General features: G+C 40.8%; 1 protein-coding gene across 1 annotated transcript in view; it reads left to right on the top strand.

The window, feature by feature from the left end:
* Positions 1-17352, top strand: part of cadm4 (cell adhesion molecule 4) — a 365953-nt gene that overhangs the window by 32126 nt on the left and 316475 nt on the right. The window contains 1 exon segment of the mRNA XM_034174031.1: positions 868-1014. Coding sequence (XP_034029922.1) covers positions 868-1014 — 147 coding nt within the window.

Raw genomic sequence — 17352 nt, 5'->3', positions numbered from 1 at the left:
TGTGGTGTACACAGGCAAAATTGCAACAGTTGTCAGTTTTGTTATAAACCACATTCTTTTACAATGAAATATCAGAATTGGAAACATATTTACACATTCACAGCTACATGCTTTCAGGTGCACGACTGTGCGTGGGAGAACATTCATTCACAAAATCCCACAGCTCCCCCCAGCACTTTTCAAATATATGTAATAAACACCATTACATCTGTATAATGGAGCGTAATGAATTGGTTTAGCTAGCACCTGGGTGAGAAATGATATTACTGATGTGTGAAGTGCATTCACTCCAACAGTTGTGCACTTGGTCACAGACTGGTGTGGTAATGCTGCAGTTTAATCTTTGAGGTCACACGTGGCGATCTCTCTCTCTGTGCTCTACGTGTTTCAGCGTTGTATCCCAGCAGCCACTTAGAGCTTTAATAAGGCATTATGCATTCAAATGTGTCTTTTGAAGCATTCAGTTCGACCAGCCAAAGGCAGTAGGGTTGTTTGTATGTATGTGTTTGTGCGCATAAAAAGATGAATGGCAGTAATTATAATCATCCCCATTATAATCAGAAAAATGCATTGTTCACAAGTATAGTCTTTTTCTTGAGTCCTGCAGTGTCTTCTCTCTCGGGTTCTCCATTGTTTTATCTGTCCCTCCTCCTCCTCCTTTCTTTTCTTTCTCGTCTCCCGTGTTGTGCTTGCGCGATGAAGAGTGAGAAAATGAGGAATGTTAAATGCCACATTTTTAAAGGTCTTATCTCAAGTGAGGGTCAGACTGAACATTTCTCTTCCCTCTCCTTCCCCTCCTTTGTCCCTCTGTCTTCATTTCCTGCCTCCTCTACCTTCTGCCTTTCCTTCTGCCCTTGTCTCCTTCAGCGCGTTGCCAGGCGGTGCAGACGGAGAATGTGACGGTGCTGGAGGGAGGCACGGCCCACATCTCCTGCCGCCTCCACAACTATGATGGATCCATCGTGGTCATCCAGAACCCTCGCCGCCAGACCCTGTTCTTCAACGGCACGCGCGGTGCGTACATGTGTTTCCGTGTTTAGCTTCAGTGACACTTCAAGCAAACCTTTTAAACACATTAGGGATGACTCACCAACACTTCACTGATGCAAATGCGCCCGTTTGCCTTTGAAGCAGCTCCAAATTAAAAAGTCAGATAACCGAAGACTTAATTCAGGAGATGGTTTTACTCCCTGCCCCCACAACGAGAGTACATTAACTGTTTTAAAAGCCTAGCTTGAAGCTCTCTGCATAATCCAGCGTTAACCTCAGCGATGAGATCAGCACTGATCGGTCCTCCTCATTTGAGTACGACCTTGATGGGTTTTTTTTAAAGCAGGTTTGTGGGCATATTATCATTGTAACCAATAATATAATGAAGCCTGATTTCAGTAAGGGCATCGGGGTGGGCAACACAAACAACCCCTTTTGAAAAGTAAGTAATCGCTAAGGTGAGCCAGATGCAGTACGGCAGTAAGGCAGTAAAAATGTTTTCATATAGCACCTGTCAAGAACAGCAGTCGCAAAGGAAAATTACAAATGGATTAATAATGCAATTAAAACACAACAGAAGAAAATGCAGTCAACCGAGGCCAAACCTGTACATGTGGGTTTTGAGTCTCATTTGTCCACATGTCTTATGGCCAGTGGGAATCTGATCCACAATTTGGGAGCAGCAACATCAAAGGCGGGCAGCACAGTGGCTTAGTGGTTAGCACTGTTGCCTCACAACAAGAAGGTCATAGGGTCGATTCCCACCTGTGGTCTTTCGGTGTGGAGTTTGTATGTTCTCCCCATGTTTGCATGCACTCTCTCCAGGTGCTCCGGCTTCCTCCCACATCCAAAGACATGCAGGTTTGAAGGATTGGAAACTGTAAATTGTGTGTAGGTGTGAATATGTTTGTTTGTCTGTATGTGGCCGTGTGACAGACTGGTGTCCTGTCCAGGGTGTACCCCGCCTCACGTTCTATGACTGCTGGGATAGGCTTCAGCTCCCCGTAACACGATCTTGAATAAGTGGTTGAAGATGAGTGTGTGAGCATCAAAGGCACAGTCTCCTTTTGTTTTCAGCCCAGACCTAGCAATTACAATAATAATAATAAAAAAAAGAATAAAAACAGATTGTAAAATTGGCAAGGGGTTGAGAGCTTTTTTTTTTAAATCACTGAAAGATAACCTGTGCAGTAGTTATGATAAGGGTTGCCACAGCAGAGCTGACGTGGATCTGCATATTGATTTGGCACAGGATTTGTGCAGGAAGCCCTTCCTGATGAAACTTCAAATTACATGGAAAATGGACTGGCGTGGTCTTGAAACATTCCTCACTGGAAAAAAGTGCACTTACCCTCTTGGTGAACAACTCTGCAATGATAACTCATGCAGTGTTCCCACCGAGGTTTATTTCTGAAAATGACCAGTGTATGTTTATTGGTGTTTTTGTGGCGGTCTCACGGAATCTTTGTTGCAGCTATACATGTGTAATGCCATGTCCACCCCTGCTGAAGATGACAAGCGTGTATGCCCGCAGGCAGAATAAAGAAGACAAAATGAAACACAAACACAAACAACACATTATCTTTTTTTTTAGGGTTATTTATTTTGTTTATTTTTATTTAGTGCTTTTAAGAGATTTTTTTTATTTCGTTGTCATGCACAGTATTTTTTCTGGTGTCATGTATAATGATAATAATAAATTCTATTCTGTTCTATTCTATTCTAAATATTCCAATCCAGAAGAACAACATCGTGCACATGTGAATGATCATCTTTGTCCAAGACATCGCATTCACGCAGACTTTCTGTGAGCTAGCGGCCACTCTTGAAGCTACCCCTCTGCAATGCATCAAAGAAACCAGAGATTGTACTTGACTCTGGAACAACACAACCATGACACAGCCTCCATACTCTCACACCAAACCTGATCTGAACAAATACGAATGACATTCTCAGGGTTCCACATATAGTATAGCTTGAATAGATAGCACAGTGGGCACACACATCTGTCGTTCAAGAGATGATAGCGGCCATCACGTTGCATGCTCAAAAACATTTTTGTGGCATTTATGGGTTAGAAATGTATAAATAAATAAAATGAAAACAGGCACAGCACAAATTTTGGGCATGGGATGGGATAAACATTTTTTTTTTCTTGTCCTCAGAGGTGTGATCATTGCATACAGGCACAGAAATTTAGTAGGACCAAGGCTACTTTTCATTATGGAATGAAAAGGAAAACCAACAATGTGATATATTCATAGGACCACCCTGTGGGCTCACCACCCACAGGGTGAACTGCTGGGGTCGGGTGCGCTGTGTCATGGGTGGCAGTGAAAGTCGACGGACCAGACCGAGGTGGCAGAAGATAGCTCTGAGGGCATGGAACTTCACCTCGCTGTGGGGAATGGAACTTGTGCTGGAGGTGGACCACTACCAGTTACATCTGGTGGGCCTTGCCTTGCATAGCCTCAGGTCCACTCTCCTAGGGGAGCTGAACCTTCTTCTCTGGAGTTGCCCAGGGTGTGAGGTGCTGGGTGGGTGTGTGGATACTCACAAACCCCCGGCTGAGCACCGGTGTGTTGGAGTTTACCCCGGTAGATGAGTGGGTCACCTTTCTGTGCCTTCGGGTTGCAGGGATAAACCTCCGACTGTTGTTTGTGCATAAGCACCAAACAGCAGTTTGGAGTATAGACCTTACACCCAGCTTCTGTATATTTGACCGGAAATACAGAATTGTTATGGAAACCTTTTTCTGGCAATAAGTAAACATAAAAGCATAGAAATTGATGAGTAAATCTTCAAAAAAACATCATTGTATAAACTGGATATTTGCACTCACCGGACAAAAGCAAAACCCCCAGTGCTTTTGTATGGTTTTCCATGTAATAAACACTGTATATAACAGATTTTGTACAAAGGGTTTTCACTCACATTGGACAAAACGTCCTGTCCGACCACAATCCATTTTCATTAAAAACCCCTCGCAGTCTGGATCGACGTGCACAGTAGCAGAGGTACAAAATTAGGTTCAGCACTGACACTCGCCAGTTTGAGGAAAGTGGGTCCCGTATTTCCGTGATTAAAAAAACAGCCATTATTTTTTTCCAAACCGTGCTCAGGCAAAGGGCCCCCAGCCTGACATGCACCTGCTAAATCAGAGATGCAAAGGCTGTGATTTGTCACTTTTCACTCACTTCCTGTCATATTTTCAAAATTTTTCAGGGTGCACGCTGATTTTATTAAAATACGTTTGCAAAGTCTGCAGATATGACAAATAGCTTCACTAACACAAAGTCAGAAACTGATGTTCAAACCCCGGTCACATGGCACTAACGAGGGACACCAAAGCCAAAATGAAACAAGAAATCTGGAATTACATTGATTTTCGGCGACATCGTTTAACCATCGTCCACCTTCGTTCCTGTAGCTGGCGCTTCATCAGAATTTTCAAACTGTTGAAAAATGTGAACAAATCCCGACAACAACCTCAATTCTTCCCTATTCTGTTTTGCTTTCTGTCTTGATGGTTCCTCATCGTTTGCGTAGTTCCCGTACCATCAGCGTTCCGTTTGACTGTCGTCCAACTTCGTCCAACCTCCCAAGTCTTGCACGAACATTAATGATATCTGAACGGATCAATAACTAAAGATCCAGTGAGCTGAACGTGACTCCTCCATGTGCAGGATGAAAAGCAACGTTGTCATACAGAAACAATAGCGGCAAGAACGTTTTATCAACTACTTTAACGATTTATGCATGTTCCAGCCATCTGTGGCTGGAGAGGCTGTGCGCACGCACACAAATGGCTGTGCGCCACAAATGGCTTTGTGCACATTTGCATGCCGTCTGTGGCTGGAACACACTGGCATGTCTTTTATGTTTTTGGGGGGAAGAGACACACCACACACTCACATGCCATTTCATTTGTGACGCGGGTGGGGAGGGGCACACTTGCATGTCATATGTGTTGCTTGGGGGAGGGGAGGATGGAATGGCACACTCATGGGGCACTTAGAAAATGTGGAGCCATTCACACAGCCAGCTCAAAAGTGGTCTGCCTGCTCTCTGTTTTCGTGCTGGCAGCCCGAATGGCCCCACCTTTTCTAAGTGGCCTGCGAATGGTGTTGGATGTGCGTGGATGGCACCTGGCCAAAAGTGGGTCGAATGGCCATTTGCCATCATTCGGCCGCTGGTGTGAAGGCTGCCTCGATCGCACTATTTGACCAAGGTTCGACGTGGCTGATGATTTCGAAAAGGCCCTCGGCTGCAGCAAAATTTGTCCAACTTGCGTTCAACATGCTGTGCGAGTGTTGCAAGCACAATCAGATGGCAGTGCGACCTCATCTTATCCGCCGTTCGAATGGCATGAATGAGACGCAGATGTAGAGTGTATGTGCTGTGGCCGAATGGTTGTGGTGACTGCTGTACAAGGTGTTCGAGGCGGTTCCAAAATTTCACGGGTGCCATTCAGCTCTTCCTTCATGCGCCATTTGGTCTCAGTCATATTAAGTGTGTAGGGGCCCTTACCTTCTAATTTAAAGAGTCAGCCCATTTGCTTAATCTTGGAAATGGGATTTAAAGTGGGGTCAAACATCAGCAATGGGGCATCGCTCTTAGACATCAACATCATCAATGTTTTATGGACAGGCTAACATGTAAGCAGAAATAATGTTGATAATATGTAGCTAGCTCCAGCAGTTAAACTAAACAATATTTCCAACATAAACTTACTTATTGAATGTGGCATTAGCGATAGACTTTAGTTTAAAATTTTAATTATATCAATAGAAATTTTTATAAAATATGAAAGATACAGTATGGATGGTTGTATGACACATCTTAATGTGTCAGACATTATAAAATACTGGTTAATATATTAACCAGTATTTTATTTGGTTCTAATTGGTTCAAGAATAACATTTTTAAAAATGAACCCCAAACCAGAACCATTAAAATTCTGAGTTTGCAAACCAAATGAAAAATAAGTAAAAAAGAACAAAAGTCTAGTTTGAAGACTATGTAGGAATCTGGCCATGTTAAGCTCTGACAGTGATTGTCAGAATCATAAATTGAGGTCTGAACAAATTTAGTTCCACATGGAACTTTTTAGAGGACCTCATAAGAAGCATTACAGGAGCAATCTGGACCATTTGTAAGTGTTCCAGCAATGACGTGTTCTGACAGTAGGGTGCACTAAAGATGACTGATTCTCAAACACCAGAGGGAAGACGTTGCCCAGGTGGTAGGTTGGTATGTTGCAGGGAAACCTTTGAGTGAAAACAAAATAGGCTAGGATATCATGCTTTAAATTTGTGTGGGGCATTTTAATGGGGCTAAATTTGTGAAATACATGTGTTTTGTGGTTTAACAAGGTACTTATTTATCCCGTAAGTAATGTACACAATGAAATTATTCAAAAGTTGCCCACCCTGAAGGCTGTTGTCGAAGCCATGGTTTATATCTGTGTTAATTCAAAGTAGACTGACTGGGAACATCTGAATAAATATAAATGTGCCTCAGCTGGTACAGTGGGTTGATGACTTCAATCCCTAATTGCTGCTGAGTGTTTGTGGACAAGACACTGTAACTAGTCAAACGAGGGGCCCACGAATGCCACATGCGGGTGAGAATGAAGGATCAGTTTTGGTAGAGGCTGCAGAAACATTATTGCAAGCCAATGAATTTCTAACAGTAACACACATTTGCAGTACACATTGTATTAACAAACACAAATTTAGCTTGAAACCTATGCTGTATGATATGATCAACTTGGGCACCCAAACATAGGACAGAGTCAGAGTTTAAGAAGGTGACCAGGCACCTTCTGGACCAGGAGGTTCTCCTGTTGCATTCCAGGCAGGAGCTGAAGAGCTGCAGTGAAGCACCAGTGCCTGTTGGGAATCTGTGCCAGAATGTGACACATCCGAGGGATCATTCATCCATTCTGCCATCTAAAATCAACAGATAACTGGGGATGAGTGGCATGTACATTGGGAGCTCTTTGAGATCCAGAACATATCTATGGGTTCAGGGACCATCATTTGTTTAAAAATATTAAAGGAATGGAGTCCATTTTACTGGGACTGTGCTTCTCATCTCTTGGTTGACTTTTGAGGCACAGGTTTTTGTGATCACAGGACTCTTCTTATATCATCATCAACAATTTTATTTATATAGCACCAAATCACAACAAACAGTTGCCCCAAGGCGCTTTATATTGTAAGGCAAGGCCATACAATAATTACGTAAAAACCCCAACGGTCAAAACGACCCCCTGTGAGCAAGCACTTGGCGACAGTGGGAAGGAAAAACTCCCTTTTAACAGGAAGAAACCTCAAGCAGAACCAGGCTCAGGGAGGGGCAGTCTTCTGCTGGGACTGGTTGGGGCTGAGGGAGAGAACCAAGAAAAAGACATGCTGTGGAGGGGAGCAGAGATGAATCACTAATGATTAAATGCAGAGTGGTGCATACAGAGCAAAAAGAGAAAGAAACAGTGCATCATGGGAACCCCCCAGCAGTCTAAGTCTATAGCAGCATAACTAAGGGATGGTTCAGGGTCACCTGATCCAGCCCTAACTATAAGCTTTAGCAAAAAGGAAAGTTTTAAGCCTAATCTTAAAAGTAGAGAGGGTGTCTGTCTCCCTGATCCGAATTGGGAGCTGGTTCCACAGGAGAGGAGCCTGAAAGCTAAAGGCTCTGCCTCCCATTCTACTCTTACAAACCCTAGGAACTACAAGTAAGCCTGCAGTCTGAGAGCGAAGCACCCTATTGGGGTGATATGGTACTACGAGGTCCCTAAGATAAGATGGGACCTGATTATTCAAAACCTTATAAGTAAGAAGAAGAATTTTAAATTCTATTCTAGAATTAACAGGAAGCCAATGAAGAGAGGCCAATATGGGTGAGATATGCTCTCTCCTTCTAGTCCCCGTCAGTACTGTAGCTGCAGCATTTTGAATTAACTGAAGGCTTTTCAGGGAACTTTTAGGACAACCTGATAATAATGAATTACAATAGTCCAGCCTAGAGGAAATAAATGCATGAATTAGTTTTTCAGCATCACTCTGAGACAAGACCTTTCTAATTTTAGAGATATTGTGCAAATGCAAAAAAGCAGTCCTACATATTTGTTTAATATACGCATTGAATGACATATCCTGATCAAAAATGACTCCAAGATTTCTCACAGTATTACTAGAGGTCAGGGTAATGCCATCCAGAGTAAGGATCTGGTTAGACACCATGTTTCTAAGATTTGTGGGGCCAAGTACAATAACTTCAGTTTTATCTGAGTTTAAAAGCAGGAAATTAGAGGTCATCCATGTCTTTATGTCTGTAAGACAATCCTGCAGTTTAGCTAATTGGTGTGTGTCCTCTGGCTTCATGGATAGATAAAGCTGGGTATCATCTGCGTAACAATGAAAATCTAAGCAATGCCGTCTAATAATACTGCCTAAGGGAAGCATGTATAAAGTGAATAAAATTGGTCCTAGCACAGAAGCTTGTGGAACTCCATAATTAACCTTAGTCTGTGAAGAAGATTCCCCATTTACATGAACAAATTGTAATCTATTAGATAAATATGATTCAAACCACCGCAGCGCAGTGCCTTTAATACCTATGGCATGCTCTAATCTCTGTAATAAAATTTTATGGTCAACAGTATCAAAAGCAGCACTGAGGTCTAACAGAACAAGCACAGAGATGAGTCCACTGTCTGAGGCCATAAGAAGATCATTTGTAACCTCCACTAATGCTGTTTCTGTACTATGATGAATTCTAAAACCTGACTGAAACTCTTCAAATAGACCATTCCTCTGCAGATGATCAGTTAGCTGTTTTACAACTACCCTTTCAAGAATTTTTGAGAGAAAAGGAAGGTTGGAGATTGGCCTATAATTAGCTAAGATAGCTGGGTCAAGTGATGGCTTTTTAAGTAATGGTTTAATTACTGCCACCTTAAAAGCCTGTGGTACATAGCCAACTAATAAAGATAGATTGATCATATTTAAGATTGAAGCATTAAATAATGGTAGGGCTTCCTTGAGCAGCCTGGTAGGAATGGGGTCTAATAGACATGTTGATGGTTTGGATGAAGTAACTAATGAAAATAACTCAGACAGAACAATCTGAGAGAAAGAGTCTAACCAAATACCGGCATCACTGAAAACAGCCAAAGATAACGATACATCTTTGGAATGGTTATGAGTAATTTTTTCTCTAATAGTTAAAATTTTGTTAGCAAAGAAAGTCATGAAGTCATTACTAGTTAAACTTAAAGGAATACTCGGCTCAATAGAGCTCTGACTCTTTGTCAGCCTGGCTACAGTGCTGAAAAGAAACCTGGGGTTGTTCTTATTTTCTTCAATTAGTGATGAGTAGTAAGATGTCCTAGCTTTACGGAGGGCTTTTTTATAGAGCAACAGACTCTTTTTCCAGGCTAAGTGAAGATCTTCTAAATTAGTGAGACGCCATTTCCTCTCCAATTTACGGGTTATCTGCTTTAAGCTGCGAGTTTGTGAGTTATACCACGGAGTCAGGCACTTCTGATTTAAAGCTCTCTTTTTCAGAGGAGCTACAGCATCCAAAGTTGTCTTCAATGAGGATGTAAAACTATTGACGAGATACTCTATCTCACTTATAGAGTTTAGGTAGCTACTCTGCACTGTGTTGGTATATGGCATTAGAGAACATAAAGAAGGAATCATATCCTTAAACCTAGTTACAGCGCTTTCTGAAAGACTTCTAGTGTAATGAAACTTATTCCCCACTGCTGGGTAGTCCATCAGAGTAAATGTAAATGTTATTAAGAAATGATCAGACAGAAGGGAGTTTTCAGGGAATACTGTTAAGTCTTCAATTTCCATACCATAAGTCAGAACAAGATCTAAGATATGATTAAAGTGGTGGGTGGACTCATTTACATTTTGAGCAAAGCCAATTGAGTCTAATAATAGATTAAATGCAGTGTTGAGGCTGTCATTCTCAGCATCTGTGTGGATGTTAAAATCGCCCACTATAATTATCTTATCTGAGCTAAGCACTAAGTCAGACAAAAGGTCTGAAAATTCACAGAGAAACTCACAATAACAACCAGGAGGACGATAGATAACAACAAATAAAACTGCTTTTTGGGACTTCCAATTTGGATGGACAAGACTAAGAGTCAAGCTTTCAAATGAATTAAAGCTCTGTCTGGGTTTTTGATTAATTAATAAGCTGGAATGGAAGATTGCTGCTAACCCTCCGCCTCGGCCCGTGTTACGAGCATTCTGGCAGTTAGTGTGACTCGGGGGTGTTGCCAGAGGGAAACTAACGGCGGCTAAGCTACCTTGGTCCGCACCGACTACAGGGGCCTGGCTAGCTGTAGAATTTTCCACGGTGTGGAGCCGAGTCTCCAATTCGTCCAGCCTGGCCTCCAAAGCTACGAATAAGCTACACTTATTACAAGTACCATTACTGCTAAAGGAGGCCGAGGAATAACTAAACATTTCACACCCAGAGCAGAAAAGTGCGGGAGAGACAGGAGAAGTCGCCATGCTAAACTGGCTAAGAGCTAGTAGCTGTGCTAAGCTAGCGGATTCCTAAAAACACACAAAATGAATGTGTAAATAATTTAGAGGTGATTCAGCAGCAGAGGGAGTGCTTTAGTTAAGGCACGGGAAGATTACACTGTGAAGCAAATCGTTATCTAGGTAACTAGATCAATCTAACTGCGCAGATTAAACAGCTAACAGATACAGCAAAACACCGCTGTGCTCCGGAACAGGAAGTGATACAATACCGCAGTGAGAGCCAACCACCAGTAGAGGCAAGCAACAAGTTTAGCGGCTAAACAGGCCTTGAGGCTGTTTGGTGCCAGTGATTATCCCTGGATGCCACACGTGAAGTGGATTGGAGTCTATGACTCCCCCTAGATCACAGGTCTCAAACCGATTCCAGAAAGGGCTAAGAAGGTGCTGGTTTTCTTTGCAACCACCCATTCCACCAAGTGATTTCACTAATTAATTGACTCCATCTGCTCAAATTGATGTTAATCAGCCCTAGATAGAACGCCAGTCCATCACAAGTTACTTCTTCAGCCAACACTGACACCCACTTACAGCTGGGTGCACTGGGACAATTCAGATGACTTGTCTTGTTCAAGGTTGCAGACAGGGAGAGTCATTGAGAATCAAATCCTGGTCTCTACATATTGGTAGTCCAACTCCCATCCCTTTGAGGGAAGTGAGTACATTTTATTGTAGTTGTCAAGGTGCAGCGTTATATGGAGACAAGGTGAACAGCAGGGTACAGTGGAGTGCTTAAGAAAGAGAGGACATCGATGTTCTCAGGCGATCTCCCACCGAGGTGAGAGTGGAGACCTGCAGAGCGGATTTCAGAGATGTCTGGCGGAGCAGAACTGAGTTGGGATGCAGGTAGGGTGGTAAACATGGCTGTATGGCAGACTGGCAGGTGAGCAGGGAGGCAGGGGGTCTTCGACAGAGGTTTGAGGGAAGCTGGAAGCTGATGAAGCAGGACTAAATAGAAGTTGAAGGATGGTGTGTGAGCATGACTGTGTTGTGTCACTGATCACCAATCAGCATCGCAAGAAAAAAATTCAAATAATGTCCTGGCAGAAAATTACCAGTGTCTTTTCCGTTAAGTTTATGGATGTTTCCTTCAACCCTATGATGGAATGCGGTGCACTGTGTAACCCAAAATATGGACAAAACAATTGTGAAAAATCAATATGGAAAATTATTTGATATTATCATGGATATTAGACCTTTATAGTCTTGTCTTGTAGTGAGATGAGCAGAAAAGTAAGCGGGAGCGGGGAGGTGTGAATTAATTCAGATAACGCAAGAGCCAAGGCATAGAATACAAAATTTACAGTGGCCTGTAGACATACACTGCCAATCAGGATGAAACCACGATCTGGCTCAAACAAACTGTCTCCGTACCCCCTTACTGCCTGGTAAGTGCAAACTGTGGTAAATTTATTTATCTCAGAGCGAGTCGAGAAGAAAATTCAACCATTTTGAAGTACACATCAATATATCATTTGAAAAGGTGGGCGCAGTTGAACTTGTGGATGGGACAAAGCAAGCACTCACAATATGAAGATAATTTAAGTAACGTTAAGAACTACTGCACATTCAGTTTTATGTTTTGATAGATGGAGGATAGGACAGGTGAACCTATTATTTTTGGGCCTTGCTGGCATCATTTTTTACACATTATTTAAAGCAGGATTGCTGACACAGTCCAGTTTGCGTGTTCTCCCCGTGTTTTCATGGGTTCTCTCCGGTTGCTCCGGCTTCCTCCCGCATCCAAAGACGTGCAGGTTAAATGGATTTGAAACTTTAAATTGTCTGTAAGGTGTTTGTTTGTCTATTTGTGGCGTCTTGTCCAGCCACGGTGTACCCTGTCTCACACCCTATGTCTGCTGGGATAGGCTCCAGCCCCCATGACCCGATCTTGGATAAGCGGTTGAAGATGAGTATGTGTGCATGTTGACACAGTGGGACATGTCTGGTTCCAAGTGTCCTCGATGCTACAAAGACCACTGCTGTTTGCACTAAATATGAAATTCTGTGAACAACACTGAATTCATTTAACAGTCAGACCTAAAAAATGAACTTGTATAGCCAATACAAAATCTAAATTAAAGACTTATTTGTTTAAGCGGGCTTTTATCACCTAGTTCTGTTGTTCTGTTTTTATGTGCTGTTTTTAATATTTTGTATGTGTGTTTTATTTTTATGAATGTGTTTTTACTGTAAAGCACTTTGGACACCATCTGGCTGCTGTAAAGTGCTTTATAAATAAATGTTGATTGATTGATTGAATACACACAATCACACATGCTCTCAGTTGACAAAAAAGCTTCAAAAGCATAGTTTTTAAACCAGGTTCGCGATATGTGTACAAGAGCCGTAATATCGCTTATGGTACTTAAGAGGTGTTCGAGACTGCAGCTTTTGCTTCGATGCTTGATATGAGAAATATGTTTTCATATCTTAAAAATCACCAGATTCGGATTCAGCACCCCAGAATTACCCAAAAGCTATTGAAAAACTCCATGCAAGAAAAATCGTGTTGACCAGTGTTATTATTATTTTATTATCGAATATATAAAGTTTACTGTGTGTCTGTTTGTGTGCGTGTGTGTGCGTGCATGTGTGTTCGCTATGCACAGTCAAAGTAATTAAGCAATTGACACCAAACTTGCTATGGTGGCTGGGGGCACCAAGGGGGAGGTCACTGGGGCCCTTAGGTTAAAGCGCATGTGCGCGAACACACACACACACGCACACACAGTCAGCCTTATATTTTAGATCACAACCCGTTCATTGGAGCCCTTATTTTGGCAGTTCACGTAGTACTCAGGTCAGGTAACAAGCAACGCACTTTACTTACTATGAAGTAGCAGCTGCCTAGGGTGCACTTTAATTACAATCCAAATGGCCAGCGCGTGCCATGTGCCATTAAAGTGTACGTTTTGTCAATTAAAATGTACCTGTTATGTACATCATGCCAGAGCATGGGAGTGATATGACATGCTATCACCTTTTATTATTAAATAAAATCATGCACACACGCATACACACACTTTTAATGTAAAGATGATTTTACCAGCCCCTGCTGGAATGGCATGTTAGTCAAGAATGAAATTAGCCACATTAGTTAATATCTATAGTTTCTCCAAAAATATTAGTGCTATCAATGTTCTGTTTTGGCAGCATTCATCCTTGACCCAAAATACATAAGCATACCAAATGTCAAATGTCAGCTCTCCTCAGTTTGTCCGTGATCAAAGTTGTACACATGCATGCATGCATGCACAGAGAGGTTTTTGTCTTTTTTTTAGACACAAACAGAGACATGGCAGAATACATCAAATGCAATACACATTTCACTCATAGTACCAGCAACATAACACTTAACTTATAGTAACAGCAACATGACACTTAACTAAACTGACTAAACCAATTCAACTACGAAAACAGAATAAACACTAACGCTAACAACACTGTTAAACTAACATGAACCACAATAACATTAAAAAAACCCAAACCCCAAACTCCCATGGTGCATTGCAGCACAATGTCCATAGTTTACTGGTTAGCTAAAATAATTAATTTCTCAAAAAATATTGGACATATCAAGTTTCTGTTTTTGCGTTGTTTATCCTTGATGCAAAAAACATAAGCATACCAAATGACAAATGTCAGCTCTCCCCGGTTTCTCCATGATCACAGCCATACACATGCATACAGAGGCCACTTGGCTTTTATAATATAGATACATTGTTTAGGTTCTTGTTATATACACACTTATGTTATTATTATTTTTATTTTATTATTCTGTTTTGTCATTTGACTTTTAAATGGACCACAATGGAAATAAGTGTTTTCTCTTTCTTGTGTCATCCATGCATTTTTAGTTGTTGCTGATTGCTTATACACATTTTGCAAAATTTGGCTCACTGTGTCAAAACTCTACACACAAGCTGGATAAGGCACAACACTTCACAGCTCTGTCAAAATTAAACCTTACAATCAAAATCTAGCAATCCTCTCTAAAAATGTCATTCTAGCAACAAAATGATACACACATGCACATGAAACACTTTCAAATCAACCGCAACACACTGATGTGTTTTACACAAAAACACTGAAGTGAATATATTTGCATTTACTTTTTCTCAAACAAGACCTGGAAGCTACACTATTTAGCAACAAAAGTGTTATTTCCCTGTTTTTTGTATTTGTTTTTACAAAGAAATAGAATTTTCTTAGTACTGTACAGTTCAAACTCAAAACACAAATCAAAGCAATGAAAACAAGTGTTTACAGTACTGTAGCATGGTATGGTAACATCAGAATGGTAAATGGACTGCATTTATATCACGCTTTTCCATCTATATCAGAAACTCAAAGCACAGTGATGCAGTAAACAGTGATGCCTCGCATTCAACCATTCAGATGTCAGAATGATATAGTACTTGACAGTACTATCCACTGTGTGGTGGCTGAGGTTTGGGTCGATCCTTTGTCCAGCTTCCCTCACTGTGAGGCCGTGGTTGATCACATGATCCATCAAAGCTGCACGAATTTCATCTGAAACATTTCTCCTTCTTGGTCTTCTTTGTCGTTGTCCTTGTCCACGTATCTCTCTTTGTCTTTGTCTTCCTTTTCCTCTTCCTCTGCCTCTTTATCTGGGTGTTATCGCCTCCATGATTGCAGATTTGACAAAATATCTTACCTGAGCTCTATTTGTAGTGCCAAAGGTCAGACCGATTGGTGGTGAGTTTTCTTCATGAGTGTTTTCAGTTATGTGCATTAGTATTTCCAATTACCCGAAACATTTTGCATTTTTATTAAAAGTGTTTTCACAATGATAACAAGGTATTTTATCTTTGAGATAGGTGTCTAATGCAGGAAACTGTGTGTAATGTTCTGTAACAACTTTGTTGAATAGGGGTGTAAAGATACACAAAAATCACGGTTTGATACGTACCTTGGTTTTGAGGTCGCGGTTCGATTCATTTTCGGTTCAGTATGGGAACAAAATGCAAAGCCTAAATTTGCTTGTTGTTTAAACCAACAATTTATTGTAACATTATACAAACAGGAAAATAAAATAATTGCTAAGTGCTGCCTGGTAGTAAGTTAAATAAAATGTTCTCAAATAAACAACAAATATGTATATCAATTGATGCTGTCAATTGATTTCCTGAAAGCTACGCTCCTCATGCGGTGTGAATTCACACACACACACACAAACACACACAGTATAAATACTGTATAAGGTCTTACCTGTGCATTTTAGTGAAGAAAAGTTGCTCTGCGGTACATTGCGCCGTCAGATCAGTTTCGGGAGCGGAGCCTTCTCCCCCGACCTTTCCACACTGGGTCTCTGTCTTGGCACAACAAGTCGAAAAAGTCACAGCTCTTCAATAATGTCTCATTTACCACAAGCTCCATGTGATCCTGGCTGCACACGTGATGAAATCTCAAGAAAAAGTTTAAAATTACTCAGTTCTCTGTCTGGAGCAGGGACACCGTGTGCGTGCGCTGGATGACGTGCGCGTCAATATTTACGTGTAACACTTCAGGGTAAAAAAAAAGCATTTACAGTACGTATTAAAAGTTAAAAAATCTTTCTGTCTAACATCGTTATGTGTAAATATCCCATGTTACAACGTGGAGACCCGCAGCTTACAAAGTGCGGCTTATTTATGTACAATTTCTTTTTTCTTTTTAAAATTGGTGGGTGCAGTTATTATTCAGGTGCAATCTATAGTCCAGAAATTACAGTAAACACATGCAACGCGAACTCACCCGTGTACAGCTCTGTACCGAACCGAACGTCCCGTACTGAAATGGTTCAATACAAATACATGTATCGTTACACTCTTAGTGTTGAGGAATTGCAAGCAAAGTGCAAAGCAGAAAATGTATTTAAGATGTTGTCACATTGTGTTTTAGCTATTGCTGAAGTTTTGGATTTGATGGATTTGAAGTTTTAGTCTAAGCATTCGCTTTTTGTTTAAACAGTTGGCAAAAATTGCAATGTATTTACAATTATATTGTGTACTTAAACTTACTAAATAAAATCACACACCCACGTTTTTACAGTTTTTTTTTTTCAATTGTTGTTGAAAACAGGGCCCCTTTTTGCAAAATATTCACACAGTTATCCAAACGCCACACTCAATTTGCACAACTCCTAGATTGTTTGCAAAATGATACTTCAGTCAAAACATATACACATATTTCAAAAACATACAAACATTTATAAAAATGCTGTTTTATTTTCATCTCACTAACACAGTCTTCAGATGATCAGACACTGTTGCAGTCATTTACACACTACTGTGATCAATACAAAACACATTTGTAAAAAACCCTTTTTTTGGAAAAAAGCATGTGCTACCCAGACAGACGTTTTCATGTAAGGGATGACAACAAGGTATTGACAAACCCAAAATATTCTTTGTGATTCTCTCTCTCTCTCCCTCTCTCTCTCTCTCTCTCTCTCTCTCTTTCTATATATATATATATATATATATATATATATATATATATATATATATATATATACAAAATCTGATAAACGATAATTATCGAAGATAATGTTTTCATTATTGGATTAGCTTCAAATATCTTTAAAAACCATTATTGGACTAATTATCTTCCGCTCTATCTTCTGTAGGCAAAGAAGAACTGGTCACAAAAAAATAAATAAATAATTTCTTTTAAACTCATACTGATACACTGGCAATATCACCCAAGTCATCCAGAGGCATACATTTTTAACTTATAGTTCAAATTTTAACCAAACTAATTTCGGACAAGTTATTGAAAA

This window comes from Thalassophryne amazonica, chromosome 7, assembly GCF_902500255.1.
Source record: "Thalassophryne amazonica chromosome 7, fThaAma1.1, whole genome shotgun sequence".
NCBI classification, from domain to species: Eukaryota; Metazoa; Chordata; class Actinopteri; order Batrachoidiformes; family Batrachoididae; genus Thalassophryne; species Thalassophryne amazonica.
The sequence above is the reverse complement of the archived record's forward strand: the minus strand, read 5'-3'. Positions and strand labels throughout refer to the sequence as shown.